The 14,792-nt window shown below is 44.0% G+C and overlaps 3 protein-coding genes across 7 annotated transcripts in view; 2 read left to right on the plus strand and 1 right to left on the minus strand.

Moving 5' to 3' along the window:
• RHPN2 (rhophilin Rho GTPase binding protein 2) overlaps positions 1-1,353 on the plus strand; it is a 65,404-nt gene extending 64,051 nt beyond the window's left edge. Inside the window, exon 15 of the mRNA XM_025854341.2 lies at positions 1-1,353. Coding sequence (XP_025710126.1) covers positions 1-261 — 261 coding nt within the window. The 3' untranslated portion in view covers positions 262-1,353.
• A 1,103-nt stretch (positions 1,354-2,456) lies between these two features.
• Positions 2,457-6,087, minus strand: FAAP24 (FA core complex associated protein 24). Its single transcript, XM_025854342.2, has 5 exons — positions 5,944-6,087; positions 5,640-5,758; positions 5,386-5,525; positions 5,046-5,198; positions 2,457-3,681 (listed from the first exon to the last, which is right to left on the minus strand). Exons 2-5 carry the CDS (start codon positions 5,743-5,745, stop codon positions 3,406-3,408), a joined length of 675 nt encoding a protein of 224 aa, XP_025710127.1. The 5' UTR covers positions 5,746-5,758; positions 5,944-6,087; the 3' UTR covers positions 2,457-3,405.
• A 184-nt stretch (positions 6,088-6,271) lies between these two features.
• The window catches only part of CEP89 (centrosomal protein 89), a 74,549-nt gene continuing 66,028 nt past the window's right edge, over positions 6,272-14,792 (plus strand). The window contains exons 1-3 of one of the 5 annotated variants that reach the window (XM_073885097.1): positions 6,272-6,487; positions 8,480-8,586; positions 12,798-12,956. In XM_073885097.1, the coding sequence (XP_073741198.1) occupies positions 6,449-6,487; positions 8,480-8,586; positions 12,798-12,956 (305 nt within the window). In that variant the 5' untranslated portion in view covers positions 6,272-6,448. Of the gene's footprint in view, positions 6,488-8,479; positions 8,587-10,828; positions 12,064-12,797; positions 12,957-14,792 lie in introns of those variants that run through there. The other 4 variants (XM_073885095.1, XM_073885094.1, XM_073885100.1 and 1 more) reach the window with 4 other exon arrangements.

Genomic DNA, 14,792 nt, shown 5'->3' on the forward strand with positions numbered 1-14,792 from the left:
CATAATAAGTGTGCAACATACTCTGTGGGAATGCAGAAAACCTACTCCATGATCTGTTTAGCCATAGATGATGATGATAAAACTGATAAAGCCAAGAAAATCTCGAAGAAGCTTTCTTTTTTGAGTTGGGGCACCAACAAGAACAGACAGAAGTCGGCCAGCACCTTGTGCCTCCCGTCAGTTGGGGTTGCAAGGCCTCAAGTCAAGAAGAAGCTCCCCTCTCCCTTCAGCCTTCTCAACTCCGACAGTTCTTTGTACTAATGTGAGGAAACAAAAAACGTCCAGGCTCCACATGTCTCCGGTGCTGACCAGGCCTTCCTATTTGTGCCACAATGGAAAATTTCTAAATATTCACAAATCCCATTTTGTCACTGGGTAAACTCACAATTGGTAGGACTTCATGAGTGAAAGTAACAAGAAACCTCAAGAAATTTGGGGAGTGTCACCATATTGCTGCAAGTTATTTATTATATAAAGTGTTGTAAATAGAACGGTGTTGAAAATACGGCTATTTTTAACGGCTGCAGTGACGATTTGTAGTTACTATGAATTAAATAGGGTTACCTCTCTTGGTCCTACTTGTAATCATTTCTAGCCTTGGGTAATAGATCATTCCTTAACTCGGAATTCAGATGACCCCAAATTAAGGCAGGTCAAGGAACTATACCGATTTAGTTATATTACTAAGTTAGTATTATTAAGGAATGTTCCAAAGAACTGCTTCCTAAGGGTAATTCATGAATCTAAAATGGTAAGATTTTACGATTATTTCTACATAATATGAATGCTATTTCCAGATGAAGTCTAGTGACAAAGCTGTCATAACTAATAAGATAAAAACAAAACAAAAAAAACACAATTTAGGAGCAGTGTTGCTTCTAGTCTGATGTCATTTACAAGTTGCTAACACAGTGGCAGTGTTAGATGGGGATGCTATCTACAAGGTAGACAATATGCTGTTTGATACTCAAAACATTTTTGTTTAAAGTAGAAAATATACAGTTATGTATTTTAAGAGTCTTTAAGATGGGTTAGAAACATTTTATAAGGTAAAGATGTAAATGATTCTAGTTTAAAGCTCTATTTGACTTTTTAAAATGACATTCTTACCTGTCAATTTCTCTTGCCATAAGGTGGATGATGCTGTGATTCTTGTAAGATTCACAGCTGACATAGTACAAGTTATATAGTTAAAAAAATAGCATTGTAATCTATCTTTGAGAATTAACAAGAACGTAAATATTTTCTAGTGTGCAATATCAAAAGGGAAGCAACCACATTTGGGAAAGTGTATCCACTGCTGTTAGGGACATTTTTGTATAAATATTTAAATAAACATATTCATTTGCCTGAGTTAATGGTTTGTTTGTTTGTTTTACTTTTTTTCTGCTTATTTCACTCCTCTTTCAAATTGTTTCTACCCTAATGCACAAAATGTTCTTATGGTTTGGTCTTTTATAATGACTACCATTTCACAAAACAGGACTTACAGAGGTTTCAAATTATCTTAGTATCTTTGAAAACATATGGCATCTTTAAGAGCATTTATTTTTTTTTAATTTAAATTCAGTTAATTAACATATAATGTATTATTAGTTTCAGAGGTACAGGTCAGTGACTCATCAGTCTTATAGGATACCCAGTGCTCATTACATCATGTGCCCTCCTTAATGTCTGTCACCTAGTTACCCCATCCCCCTACCCCCCCGCCCCCTCCTTTCCAGCAACCCTGTTTGTTTCCTATGATTAAGACAAATTCTTATGGTTTGTCTCCCTCTCTGATTTTATTTTTTCCTCTCTTCCCCATGATCCTGTTTTGTTTCTTAAATTCCACGAGTGAAGTAAATGGTATTTGTTTTTGTCTGACTTATTTCGCGTGGCATAATACCCTCTAGTTCCATCCATATTATTGCAAATGGCAAGATTTCATTTTTTTTGACGGCTGAGTAGTATTCCATTGTGTATATATATACCACATCTTTATCCATTCATCTGTCGATGGACCTCTTTCCATAGTTTGACTATTATGGATATTGCTGCTATAAACATTGGGGTTCAGGTGCCCCTTTGGATTACTACATTTGTATCTTTGGGGTAAATACCCAGTAGTGCAATTGCTGGGTGACAGGGTAGCTCTATTTTCAACTTTTTGAGGAACCTCCATACTGTTTTCCAGAGTGGCTAAGTGTACTTCTTTTTTGAGTGGCTGACTGTACCTTTTCATCCCCATGTGGGACTGTCCTCTCTGGATGCATCTGCCCTGCCATTTTTCTATATATCTTCCCACTGTTGGCCTGTACATTGGCAAACACATTCTTTTCCTCCTTCATACACACTGGCTTTCTACCTTTAAAAGGGAACTCCAAACTCCAGGCTGTGTTCAGAAGACATGCTCAGTGACTATGAACAAACTGTGCAGCTACCAGGGAGGGAGGGAGGGAGGAAGGAAGAAAAAAGGCAGTACAATTGTTTATTTACACTGGCAACACCCTCAAAACAGTAATATTAAGACCACATTGGAACAACACTGGCTCTGCCACCAGGAACAAGGGGTTTATGGTACACAGCACAGCGCTTCATTGTAGGTTTCCTTTAGACAGTCACATCTACCTCCTGAAATTTGATTAGACCTTTCCATGATAGACACAGGGCAATATGCCCGGGCCGGCTTTTTGCTGAATTTGAGTCCCTTATTCAACTCTCTTAGGAATATCCCCATGGGCCCTCTCTCTTTTTCTTTTAAGATTTCGTTTTTGTTTTTAGATTTTATTTTTAAAGATTTTATTTATTTGACAGAGACACAGAGAGGGAACACAAGCAGGGGGCACAGGAGAGGGAGAAGCAGGCTTCCCGCAGAGCAGGGAGCCTGATGCGGGGCTGGATCCCAGGACCCTGGGATCATGACCTGAGCTGAAGGCAGACGCTTAACGACTGTGCCACCCAGGCACCCCTATTTATTTATTTTGAGAGGGAGAATCCCAAGCAGACTCCATGCTGAACATAGAGCCCAATGCGGGGCTTGATCTCAAAACTGTGAGATCATGATCTGAGCTGAAACCAAGAATTGGACACTCAACTGACTAAACCACCCAGGGGCCCCTGTTTTTTTGTTTTTGTTTTTTAAGATTTTGTTTTTTAAGTAATTGCTACCCCCAAGGTGGGGCTCACTCACAACCCTGAGATCAAAAGTCACATGCTCTACAGATTGTGCCGGCCAGGCGTGCCCTCCACACCTCCTCTTCCACTAGCAGAGTGAGGGCGAGGCTATCGGGAGCCCCGCTAACTTAAACGCCCAAACCCAGAGAGCAAGGCAGGGCAACTGGCAGCTTCCGCGTAGGCCTCACCCAGTCACTCATTAGGTGCTGCGGCAGGAAAGTCTTTGTTCTCCATTTTTAAATATGAAAATCAAACAAGATCCGGTAGCTTGCGGTCCCAGCTGGGCCGTGTGAAGAACGCTTGAACGTGCTGCGCTACGGCTTGTCCCACGACTGGCTCTAGTTCTCGGGTGGAAGCATTACTTAGTTGCTGGATACTTGGGAACTTCTGAAGCAGAAGGAGAGCTTTAACTTTTCCAACTCCTGGGATCTGTTGCACAGTTCGAAGGAGGGATAGCTCAGGGATCTGAGCCCGTTTCTTACTGAGGAAAGGGTTCTTACTGGGCTCTTTGGTTTGTTCTTGAACCTAAACCAGTGGTAAAGGGAAAGCACATGAGCGCCCTCTAGAGGACTGGCAGTTCTCTTAAAAATTTATGGAAATTTAGTTTTGCCTTTTCCATCTGGTCCAGCTTGACTTACCACTACAAATATTTTCATACACCATGAATACAATTTTTCAGGCATCAGCAAAATTACTGAAAGATGAACCATATGAGTACACAGAGGACTAAGAGAACGATTTATTAAAACTTGGATTTTCAGAATGCTTAGATAAAGCAACGCAAACATACTGAGGAATTCAAACATGTTCCTGTGGCCCACTAAGAAACAATTCAGTTGTATGGGATTAAATTTTTTTTTTAAAGATTTTATTTATTTGAGAGAGAGCGAGAGAGTGAGCAAGCACGCGCACACAAGCAGGGGGGAGGGGCAAAGGGAGAAGCAGACTCCTCGAGGAGCAGGGAACCCAATGTGGGACTCGATCCCAGTACCCTGGGATCATGACCTGAGTGGAGGGCAGACACTTAACTGACTGAGCCACCCAGGCACCCAGTATGGAATTAAATTAAAACTAAACTGGACCTGCTTGGTACAGGACCTGGATACAGCTTGCCTATCAAAGGAGAAACCCAGTTTTCAGTTAGTGGTGGATATAGGAAGGTAGATGATAGACAACATTACATCAGGAGAAGTTAGGAACAATGAAGCAAGGGATGCCACGGAGAAGGAAGAGTGATCTATGAACAACATGGGGCTGCTTGCATTTTTCAATTTGATTCTCAATCCTAGCTACACATCAAAAGGGAAATTTAAAATCAACAACACAACATAAATTGACGCTTAAGGCCCTATCCTGACATTCTGATTTTTAACTGGTCTGAGGTAAGGCTCATGTATCGCTGTTTTTAAAAGTTCCTCAGGAAATTCTAAAGCACAGCCAAGATGAATAATCAGTGAAGACAATGGAGAATCAGGTTTTTGTTTTTTGGGTTTTTTTTTTTTTCATTCAAAAAAGGATCATCTGCGGGGTGTCTGGGTGGCTCAGCTGGTTAAGTGTCTGCCTTCGGCTCAGGTCATGATCCCAGGGTCCTGGGATTGAGCCCCACGTTGGGCTCCCTGCTCAGCAGTCTGTTTCTCTCTCTCCCTCTGCCCGCTTGTGCCCTCTCTCTCTCAAATAAATAAATAAATAAATAAATAAAATAAATAAATAAATAAATAAGGATCACCTGCTTTGGACTGCAGCTGACCACAGATAAGTGAGTAATACTGTAGACAGGACTGATGGATTGCAACTGTAGCAAGGGCAGCAGCAGGAGTGAAAGATCCAGGAAGGTCAGGTGAGAGTCTGTAAGGCAGGGCTCCTGCAGAGGAGTAGCAATCAGTACTTACCAACTGGATGATAAGGCAGGACGCTTCCATCTGGCTGGCCACTGGAAGCAACACCATCCCAAGGTCCAGTACCGTAAACTTCTGTACGGCCGAGAAGTATTGTTCACTCATCTGCGTTTTCTCAACTATTACAATCCCTTGAAGATTACTGGACTTCAAAGGAAGAAAAAAAACAAAACAGTAAACCATTTTGTAACAAAACTACCTTCCAGTTTAAGAAAGCTATCAGTCCAAGAATGCTAAGGATGGCCAATGGTTGTATATAAATTATTCCAGAGGATGGAGGAGGTGGCAGATGGAAGTCAATTTTCCGTTTCAGTGTCTTCAATTCAGTACTTACATTTCTAACCCGAACAAGCCTCTTCCTGTAGCAATTTCCAGCCACCAGATCAGCTTCGGTGACATAAAGAATGCAAGATCTGCTTGACAAGTAAAAATCTACCGGTGTCAGGCCATCCTCAAAACCGATTTTAATTTTCCCTTAGAACACAGACAAGAAAAAGGAGTTCCGTGAGCTCTGTGTGAAAGGCGACAGTAGGTAGCACGTTTTGAAAAAGCTTAGAAGAGGGCTTATGCAAAAGGCAGCCCACCGACCTTGCATCCCCTGCACGAGCTGCGACCCGCGCCACTTCTCGTTGGCCACAACATGCCCAAAAGGCACGTGCATGGGGCCGGTGCCTTCAGCGGGGTTCCTGGCCATCGGCGGCCTCGATCTAATAAGGAAAACAGAAGACGGCATTTGAGCAGACTCTCCCGCACACCGCCCCAGGCTCCCCTCGAAGTCGGGGCCTCTCTGGCAGGAACCCGCTTGCAGTGTCTTTAAAAGACTGAATTATTTGCCAAAGTCTAAGACCCAGGAGATTCCCGTCCCGGTAGCCGCGTCCCTCATTTTCGTCACCTGCTGGCTCCTGGCACCCCCGCTCGGTCTGCCCCACAGCTGCTCAGTCCGGTCCGGAGCCAGCCCGAACCCCACCTGGGCCCCAGCCAGAAGATCCTGAGCTTTCACCGGCTGCGCGCCACTTCCGGTTTCCCTCTGGTGCGCTTGCCAGTTTTTCATCCTGCCCGCCCTCCACCTCCCACGGCGCTAGATAGGCTATAGCGTCAGAGATCGACACCTGAGCTGGCCAATAAGAGAACGGACTACGCACTGCTTCCGCCCCGGAGGAATTTGAATGGGGGACCGCTGGTTGCCAAGAGCGACGGGTGCGGAGTAACCTTAGCTCTGATTGGTCGAAGCGAAAGCGGAGCTAATGGAAGACGAGGTTGTTGCGAAGTGCATTCCGTAGAAAAAGCGTCTGGGGCTAAGACAACGGGAGGGTGGCTCAGGTTCTAGGGAGTGTTCTTCGCCTGGGAGGAAATCTGCACGTCGGTCCAGCCCTGGTTCGGCCACTCCCCGCGCAAGGATGCTCCAGGGGTTTCGCAGGGGCCGCAAGAGCCAGTTTGTAAGTAGATCCGGGGGGCCAGGAGTTAAACGGGGGGGGTTGGGATTTGGCCTGAGGTTGAGGCCAGGTGGCAGCACAAAAGGCAGTTGTTTTCCACTCGAGAAGCCCTGATTTTTTTGTGTTCTAAAGCATCCTCTATCCCAGGGTCGGCCTCAGTGAGACAGGAGTCGCCTTGTCTCCCCTGCAACGTTTGCTCCGGTGTCGGGGAGCACTCCTGTCCGCACAAACCTACTCCACTGCTGAATAACCCCCAGTGGCAGGTCGTTCTTGAGTCCTCCCTCTGCTACCCACCGCGTAACCCCATCAGCCAAGCTCTATAGATTCTACCCACTAAATATAACCTGCAGCTGTTCCCGCCCCAACCCTGGCTTCCAGCATCTACCTGGCTGCTGCAGCAGCTCCCCACTGTTTATCTGCTTCCAGTCCTACCTTTCTCCTAGGATCGTTTTCCACATGGCAGCCAGGGGGATTCTTTTATTTTTTTAAAGATTTGATTTATTTATTTGACAGAGAGATACACAGCGAGAGAGGGAACACAAGCAGGGGGAGTGGGAGACGGAGAAGCAGGCTTCCCACTGAGCTAGGAACCTGATGCGGGGCTCGATTCCAGGACCCTGAGATCATGACCTGAGCCGAAGGCAGACGCTTAACGACTGAGCCACCCAGGCGCCCCTTAAATTGGACATCTGATCGTGCTGCTGCGCTCCTTAAAACCCAGTGCCTCCAACACCCACACACTCCAGCCATTTCTTCTATTCGTTCAGGCCTTTGGTAGCCCTTCTGCCTGGAATGCTTCCTTCCAAACCTTATCATAGCCACCCTGTCACTGTAGGCGCCTACTCCCAATTTCATGCCTACCACTGCCTGCTGAGCCTTTACAGGGGCCAATTTCGGTGGGTGTTCCTCACTAAGCCACAGGTTCTCCTTAGTCACGTATAAAAACTCTTAAATGGGAGCAATCCCCACTCTTAACCCCAGCTCATTCTTCTAGCCTCTCCTTAGACGCTTCTATATTCCAGCAAACTGGAATACTTGTTAGTTCTAGAGCGCTGCCACTACTGTCTTGCTTCTTTCCGTTGTTCATGCTGTTCCCTCTTCCTAGAATGCTTTTCCATCTCATTTCCCACATGTGAGAGCAGTGGCCATCTTTGATGACCCGGTCTAAATGCCTCTGTGATTTTTTTTCCAGCGGGACATTAGAGGTTCCCTTGCTGGCCCCCAGACCTGGAGGAGCCCTTCCCTCCCTGTGCCATCCCAGAACCAAATTTGTCTTTACCTTTCCCTTGGCACTTTCCATAATTCTGTGTTATGTGATAAGTACTTGGGTGTTTTCCCTCCATACTCTGTTACCTTGTCGATGAAGACAAGGTTTCTTCATTGCAGTCTTGGTGTTTTGCCTCTAGTAGGTGTGAATAATGGCTAATGCCTAGAGAGTGGCTATATCCAGAAACTTCTGAATGACTGCCAGTTGCCTAAAGCCAGATTCTCTGATTTTCATTGTGTGTAGGAACTAGTTTTCGTTACTCTGCATCTTGGAGGTAAACTATCTAAAATCTTCATTAAGCTTCTACACAGTGTGGAGTAATGGGGGAAGTGCTTGAGTTACAGGGTTGATAAAGACAAGAAGGTTGCCTGCTCTTGGGAAGCTTCCATTCTGTAGGTGGGGTAGCATGTGAGGGAGTAGGGTCATTGGGGTGTTGCTGTGAGACTGGAGGTCCCAGAGAGTGACTCTGGGGGATGGTCCGGGAAGCCTCTCTGAGGAGGGAAGGATGAGAGGTTCCCCACAATGGGCAGCTGCAGTGGTGTTCCCTGGGTGGGCATACTTGCCTGGCCAGATAGGAATTGGGGATGGCAGGGGGAGGACTGGGTTCCTGGTGGGGTTAGATCCCTGGGTGGCCAGTGCAGGTGTCCCCTTTCAGGCTCCAAGCAGGGTGGTGACAAGACCCAGGTGATCCCATACACCAGTGACGCTGCTGGGTTTCATTTGTGCAGAAACACATCATCCATGGCCTTCTACCTGCAGCCAGCATCGCACCAAAGCCAGCTGTGCCCCGCACACCTCCTCCCCGCAGCCCCAACCCTTCTCCAGAGAGACCAAGGTGAGTCTCAGGTGAACAGGCCATTAGATTCACGTCCTTCGAAATGCTTATCATGGTTCCATAATGAAGCACTTAATATGGTTTCTCTGTGGGATAACGATCTGTCCCTTTCAGGTGTATGGAGTTTGCCCATTTCATAATTGAAGGCGATTAGTAGTTTTTCAGATATAAAGCATTAAAGCCCAAGTATATAGGTTCGTAGTATGTTGAAAGGAATTTGAATTATGCACATAATTTTCTTTTGAAATACAAGTCTGCCTTTTAAAAGAGCTGATTTTGGGGAAGGAAGGAAGAAGGATGTTCACTCTCCAGGGCCTGGGATTCCCCCATCTTCCGATGCTCCCAACATCAGAGATAGCGTAAGAATCCTACAGCCATTTGCTTCCGTTTCCTCCTTCCCATCCTTCGTGTTACTGTTGCCCCTTCTAATTCCATATGTTATAAATCCCACAATATATTGTTATTATTTTTGCCTTTAACAGTCTTTTCTTAAACCAGTTTTATTGGGGTATGATGGACTTAACAATAAACTGTACATACTTGAAACACATCATGTTGTGACATGTGTTTACATCCATGAAACCATCACTACAATCGAGATAATAAACATACCCATCATCCCCTCAGGTTTCCTTCTGGACTTATAACAGTCCTCGGCTTGGAATAAACACGAATAAACGGCTCTTCTTGTTAGCAACATGGTACTTAAGGAAAAAACAAACACTAAAAATATTTCAAAGTGTTTTTTCTCAGGAGGCACACCATGTTCCTTTGTAATTCCTACCTCCTGTCCTCCTCTCCTCCTTCCCATTCCTCTGCCCAATCCACCCTCACCCCCATCTCCTGGCCACCTGATCTGCTTTCTGTCACATTAGATTAGTCTGCATTTTCTAGAATTTTATACAGGTGGGATTATACCCAATAATTATACCGGCTTCTTTGATTCAGCATAATTATTTTGAGATTCATCCATACTGTTGTGAAAATCAGTAATTCATCCTTTTTATTGCTGAGTAGTGTTCCATCATATGAATAATGAATATGTTACAATTTGTTTCTCCTTTTACCTGTGGATGGATATTTGAGTTTTTTTCAGGCTTTATTATTTTAAAAACAAAGCTGCTGTGAACATTTGTGCACAAATCTTTGTTTTCTACACACGCTTTTGTTTTTCTCGGATAAATACCTAGGAGTGGAATAGGTGGGTCATATATACTAGGTGTATAAATATACAGTTAAGTAAGCGTCAAACTATTTTCCAAAGTTTTTATTTATGTTCTGACCAACATTGTATGAGTTCCAGTTGCTTCACATCCTCACCAACACTTGATTTGGTCAGTAGTGTGTGTGTGGGGGGGGGTTTAAGATTTTATTTATTTGAGAGATAGAATGAGATAGAGAGAGAGCATGAGAGAGGGGAGGGTCAGAGGGAGAAGCAGACTCCCTGCTGAGCAGGGAGCCCGATGCGGGACTCGATCCCGGGACTCGATCCCGGGACTCCAGGATCATGACCTGAGCTGAAGGCAGTCGCTTAACCAACTGAGCCACCCGGGCGCCCATGTGTGTGGTTTTATAATTTTAGTTGACAGTAGTTGTAACTCATACTGCCTGTTGATAGGATTTCAGAAGTGGTGACAGTGTGTAGGTAACAATGTATAGACCTTGTCTGGTGAATCTCCATTTTCCTTATGCTTTCTGGACGACCATATACGGATTTGGTGTGGCCCATTCCTTATTCCTTTGGCCCAGGCAGCCCTGTTGTGCCTGGAGTCCATGTGCACATCAGAAATTCCCAACTCCTTCCTTGCAGATTTCTGGATCTCTCTACCCAAGGGGTCATATTTCTTGAGGCTCACTCCACGGATGTGCTTATGAATGTAAATTTTGGACATTCTAAGAGTAGTAGTGTAGTAGTATCTCATTGTGGTTTTATTTTACATTTCTTTAATACCTAAGGTTGTTGAGCATCTTTTGTGCTTATTTACCATTTGTATATCTTCTTTGGTGAAGTGTCTATTCAAATCTTGTGCTCACTTTTAAAAATTGGGTTGTTTGTGTTCCTATTACTGTATTTTGAGAGTTCTTTATATATTCTGGATACAAGTCCTTTATCAAATATGAGATTTGCAAATATTTTCTCCCTGTGTGTGGCTTGTCTTTTCATTCTCTTAACAGTGTCTTTCAAAGAGCAGAAGTTTTAAATTTTTATGAAGTTCATCATACCAATTTTTTTCTTTTACAGATCATTATTTCAGCATCATATCTAAGAAATCTTTGTCTGACCCAAGGCCACGAAGATTTTCTCCTATATTTTCTTCTAGAAGTTTTATAGTTTGGGGCTTTACATTGAGGTCTATGATCCAATTTGAGTTTATTTTTGAATATGGCGTGGGAGGCACAGATTCAAGCTCATTTTTTTGTTTATGGATATCCAGTTGTTCCAGGACCATTTGTTGAAAAGGCTGTATTGTATTAGTTACCTATTATCGTGTAACAAATTACACCAAAACTTAGTGGCTTAAAGCATAAAACAGTCGCATTTTTTATCCCATGTCTCATGATGCTTTTTTTTAAAAATTATTTCCTCTTTGTGTTTCATTTTGGCTATTTTCTCTTGTTTTGCCTTCAGTTTCACTAGTGTTTTCTTCTGCAATGGGTAATCTGCTGTCTGTCCCATACAGTGTAATTTTCAACTCCCAAAGCTCAAGTCTTTTTTAATAATCTCTCGTGTTTCTACTCAGCTTTTTGAGTGTATGGAATACAGTTATAATTGTCTTAATGTCCTTCTCTGCTAATTCTAACATATGCATTCAGTTCTGAGTGGGTTTCTGTTGATTCTTCTCATCATTTTGGGTCGTGGTTTTCTATAATTTTGCATGCCTGGTTATCTTGGATTGCATACTAGACACTGTTGTAAGGGTCACCTTGTTGTGTGCTGGGTATTTTTGTATTCCTACAAATCTTCTGGAATTTTGTTCTGGGATGCAGTTAAGTTACTTGGAACCAATTTGATCTTTTAGGTCTTGTTTTTATGATTTGTTAGATACATCTGAAGCAGTGCTCAATCCTGGGCTAATTACTCCCCACTACTGAGGCAAGACCTTTCTGAGGACTGTACTCAATGTCCTGTAGATTATAATTTTTTCCCATCTGTCTGGTGGGTACAGGCATTGTCCCCAACCGTGTGTAAGCACCTGGAACTGATCCTCTAATTTTTGTGGATGGTTCTTCCCCCAGCCTTGGATAGTTTCCTCACATTCATGCACTGAGGAATGTTTTGCTGAACACCCAGGGGGCCGTCTGCAGATTTCGAGAGCTCTCTCTGTTCAGCTCTCTCCTTTCCAGTCCTCTGTCCTGCAAATTCTGTCTGCTCTGCTGTTCCTGGATGCTCAGCTCCGTCTCCACAGCTCAGGAGGTCCGCCTGGCTCCACTTCAGCTCTTCCTCCCTGTGCCGTGACCTGGAAATTCTCTCAGGCAGTAAGCTGACACAGTTGTAAATCTTTTGTTTGGTTTTGCTTTTTCAAGAGGGAGGGTAAATCCATTACTCTGTCTTCCCAGTATTATAGTTTTGAATAATTTGCAAGTGTTTTTAAAATGCCCTTTAAAATCTTTTGTATCTTTTTTGGGGGCACCTGGGTGGTGCAGTTTGCTAAGTGTCTGGCTCTTGGTTTCAGCTCAGGTCCTGACTTCAGGGTCGTGAGATCCTGGGTCGGGCTCTGCGCTCAGCATAGAGTCTGCTTGAGAGTCTCTCTCCCTCTGCCCCTCCCACTTGTGGGTTCTCTCTCTCTCTCTCTCTCTCTCTCTCTCGATAAAATAAATAAATATATATCTTTTAAAAAATAATTTAAAAATAAAATCTTTTATATTTTTTTATGTCTCCCTTTATTGCCCCCCATTCTGATCTTTCATTTGAAAAGGAAACTACTTGAATATAGACTGCCTAGATTAGGGACCTGGACCCATCTCCTATTAGCTAGGAAATCTTGGACAAGTCATTTATGTTTTAGGAAAAAATGGAGATGACAGTAATATCCATTCATTCAGTTGGTGTGATGATGAAATGAGGCACATTAACAGATGGCGGGCACATAGTAGCTTCTCACTAAATATGGAACAGAAGGTCACCCTTCAGTAACTCTCGTGTCCTGTTGTTCAGCCTTCAGCTGGCCGGTTTGTGTCTCACCTTCTCCCTGGCATGTTTTTGTCCCTAGATCCGCTCTGGCTGCAGTCATCCTAACAACAACACTGACCGGCCGGACCGTTGCCATTCCTCAGCCTCGCCAGAGATCCCTGTCTGAGGGTGACACGACCTACGTTGAAAAGGACAGTTTCATCGAACCCTATGCCACCACCTCCGAGCTGAGGCTTCAGTAAGGACCGTATCGCTGGCTCTGCTGCTTCTCTGATGGAGGAGCCCCAGCTCACGTGTGCTTATGTGCGCATGCGTGTGCGTGCGTGTGTGGTTAGGACTGGAGCTTAGGACTCAGGTTTCTATCACCAGGGTCAAAGGGACACTGTCCTGGGACATTGATTGCTTTTGACTCGTATCAGAATTTTCTCTAGAGCGGCTCTTGTGAGATTTTGGCTCGTTGAAAGCGCTGGTTTTCATGGCCGCGCAGAGCCAGAGAATTCAGGGCTGCCTTCAGCCCCTCACAGGACTCCCCTGCCCACAAGCTAGATGCGCGTGCTGTCACCCACCACTTCTTGTGTGGCCCCTCTCTGAGCATCCATACTGATTTCACCTTCACTGGCACCTATCCTATAGCCTTCTCTCTTCTTTAACAACATTTCCTCTGTTGCTTGAGCTGGGCGAAAGCTGACGTCGGGCTGGGCAGTCAGGAAGGGTTTCCTCCTCAGGAAGAGAGCATTGAGAGCAGAGCTGAGGAAGGTACAAGGAGTGCCTGGGAATGGCTCAGGGGCTTGCAGGAGATGGTCAGTGTGGGGCTTGGAGAAGAGGGAGCATGACACAAGGACACATGTGAGCAGCTGAAGGAAGATGTTTGTGGCTGGGGGCACTTGGGTGAGGTGGGCAGTCATTCGAGATGGCCTGGAGAAGTGGGCAGGGGCCAGCCTAGCGATGCCTTTGGTGTCCTGTTCTGAAGCTTGGTCCTCCCCACCCCCTCCCCCTAGGAACACCAGGAAGACACTGAGGGCTTTAAGGGCTTATGGGGTGGGGTTGGGTGTATACATGACCAGATTTGCCTTTTATCTGTCATGTTTATTCAATTTTGTTTTTTTGAGGGGTTTTTTTTTGCATACCTTTTTATCAGTCTTTGTAGTTTCTGACATTATTGTGAAATCTAGAAAGGCCTTCCCTATTCTATGAATGCTTGCTTATTTCCTTCTAGGACATGTTAATGTTTTTGGTGTTCACATTTTAATCTTGACTTCATTTTGAGATGTTTGAATATAGCCTGTTTTTCTCCTGGTAAGAATTTCACTTCAGCTGGATTAGAATTTAAAGATGAGGAAATGATCTTAAACTTAACTAGAAAGAATGAGCAGATAAGACCACCAGAGGAAATCTGGAAAGGGAGCATTTTGACTCAGGGGGAGAGCTGGATTAGCCACTTCATATTTAAAACGAGTAGTTGAAGTAGGGAAAACAGTAGGACCTGTTACATAGAGAAGTGTGTGTGGATGCCTTCAGGGGACCTGGGGTTGGCATGCATGGTGGCTGTTTCATAAAGGCCGCCTCACAGAGCAAAGGGGAAGGAAAGGATTCAAGTATAGTGATTAGCAGTAGTAGGAAAAAAAAAAACCCAGCTTTGAGCCTTCCCTAGTTCATATACCAAATAGATTCCTATTAAATGAAAGGATTAATCTGTACATACACATAAATAAGACCAGGAAATCCTATAGCCACTCTTATCAAACCTCTCAGAGGGAGATGCCTGCAATGCCCTTCTAAGCTAAGAATTTAGAAGGTAAAAAAAAGTTGGTTTTTTTTTTTTTAAATCATCTGTATGTTAAAAAAATTTACATAGCCTCAATGGAATTAATAGAATAGGAAAAATACTTACAGTAAATACAGTTTTGAACTTTGTAGATAAAAAGGTTAATTTCAAATTGAAATAGACATACTAGAAGCAAAGTAGATCAGTAGACAATTAACATGAATAGACAGTTCACCACAGAGGAATTAGGACTTGCACACAAATATATGGAAATATATTATTTCAGTAAGAAATGCAGATTTATACAGT

This window comes from Callorhinus ursinus, unplaced genomic scaffold (genome assembly GCF_003265705.2).
Source record: "Callorhinus ursinus isolate GAN/ISIS: 27379988/994484 unplaced genomic scaffold, GSC_fseal_2.0 scaffold61, whole genome shotgun sequence".
In the NCBI taxonomy this organism is placed as follows: Eukaryota; Metazoa; Chordata; class Mammalia; order Carnivora; family Otariidae; genus Callorhinus; species Callorhinus ursinus.

Bases quoted from the DNA above. Each gene is read 5' to 3' on its own strand.
- FAAP24 (XM_025854342.2), bottom strand. From the start codon at position 5,745: ATGGCCAGGAACCCCGCTGAAGGCACCGGCCCCATGCACGTGCCTTTT. The intron at 5,526-5,639 runs GTCGGTGGGCTG...CTGTGTTCTAAG, and splicing joins GCTCGTGCAGGGGATGCAAG to GGAAAATTAAAATCGGTTTT. The intron at 3,682-5,045 runs GTAAGTACTGAT...CCACTGGTTTAG, and splicing joins CCTGCCTTATCATCCAGTTG to GTTCAAGAACAAACCAAAGA.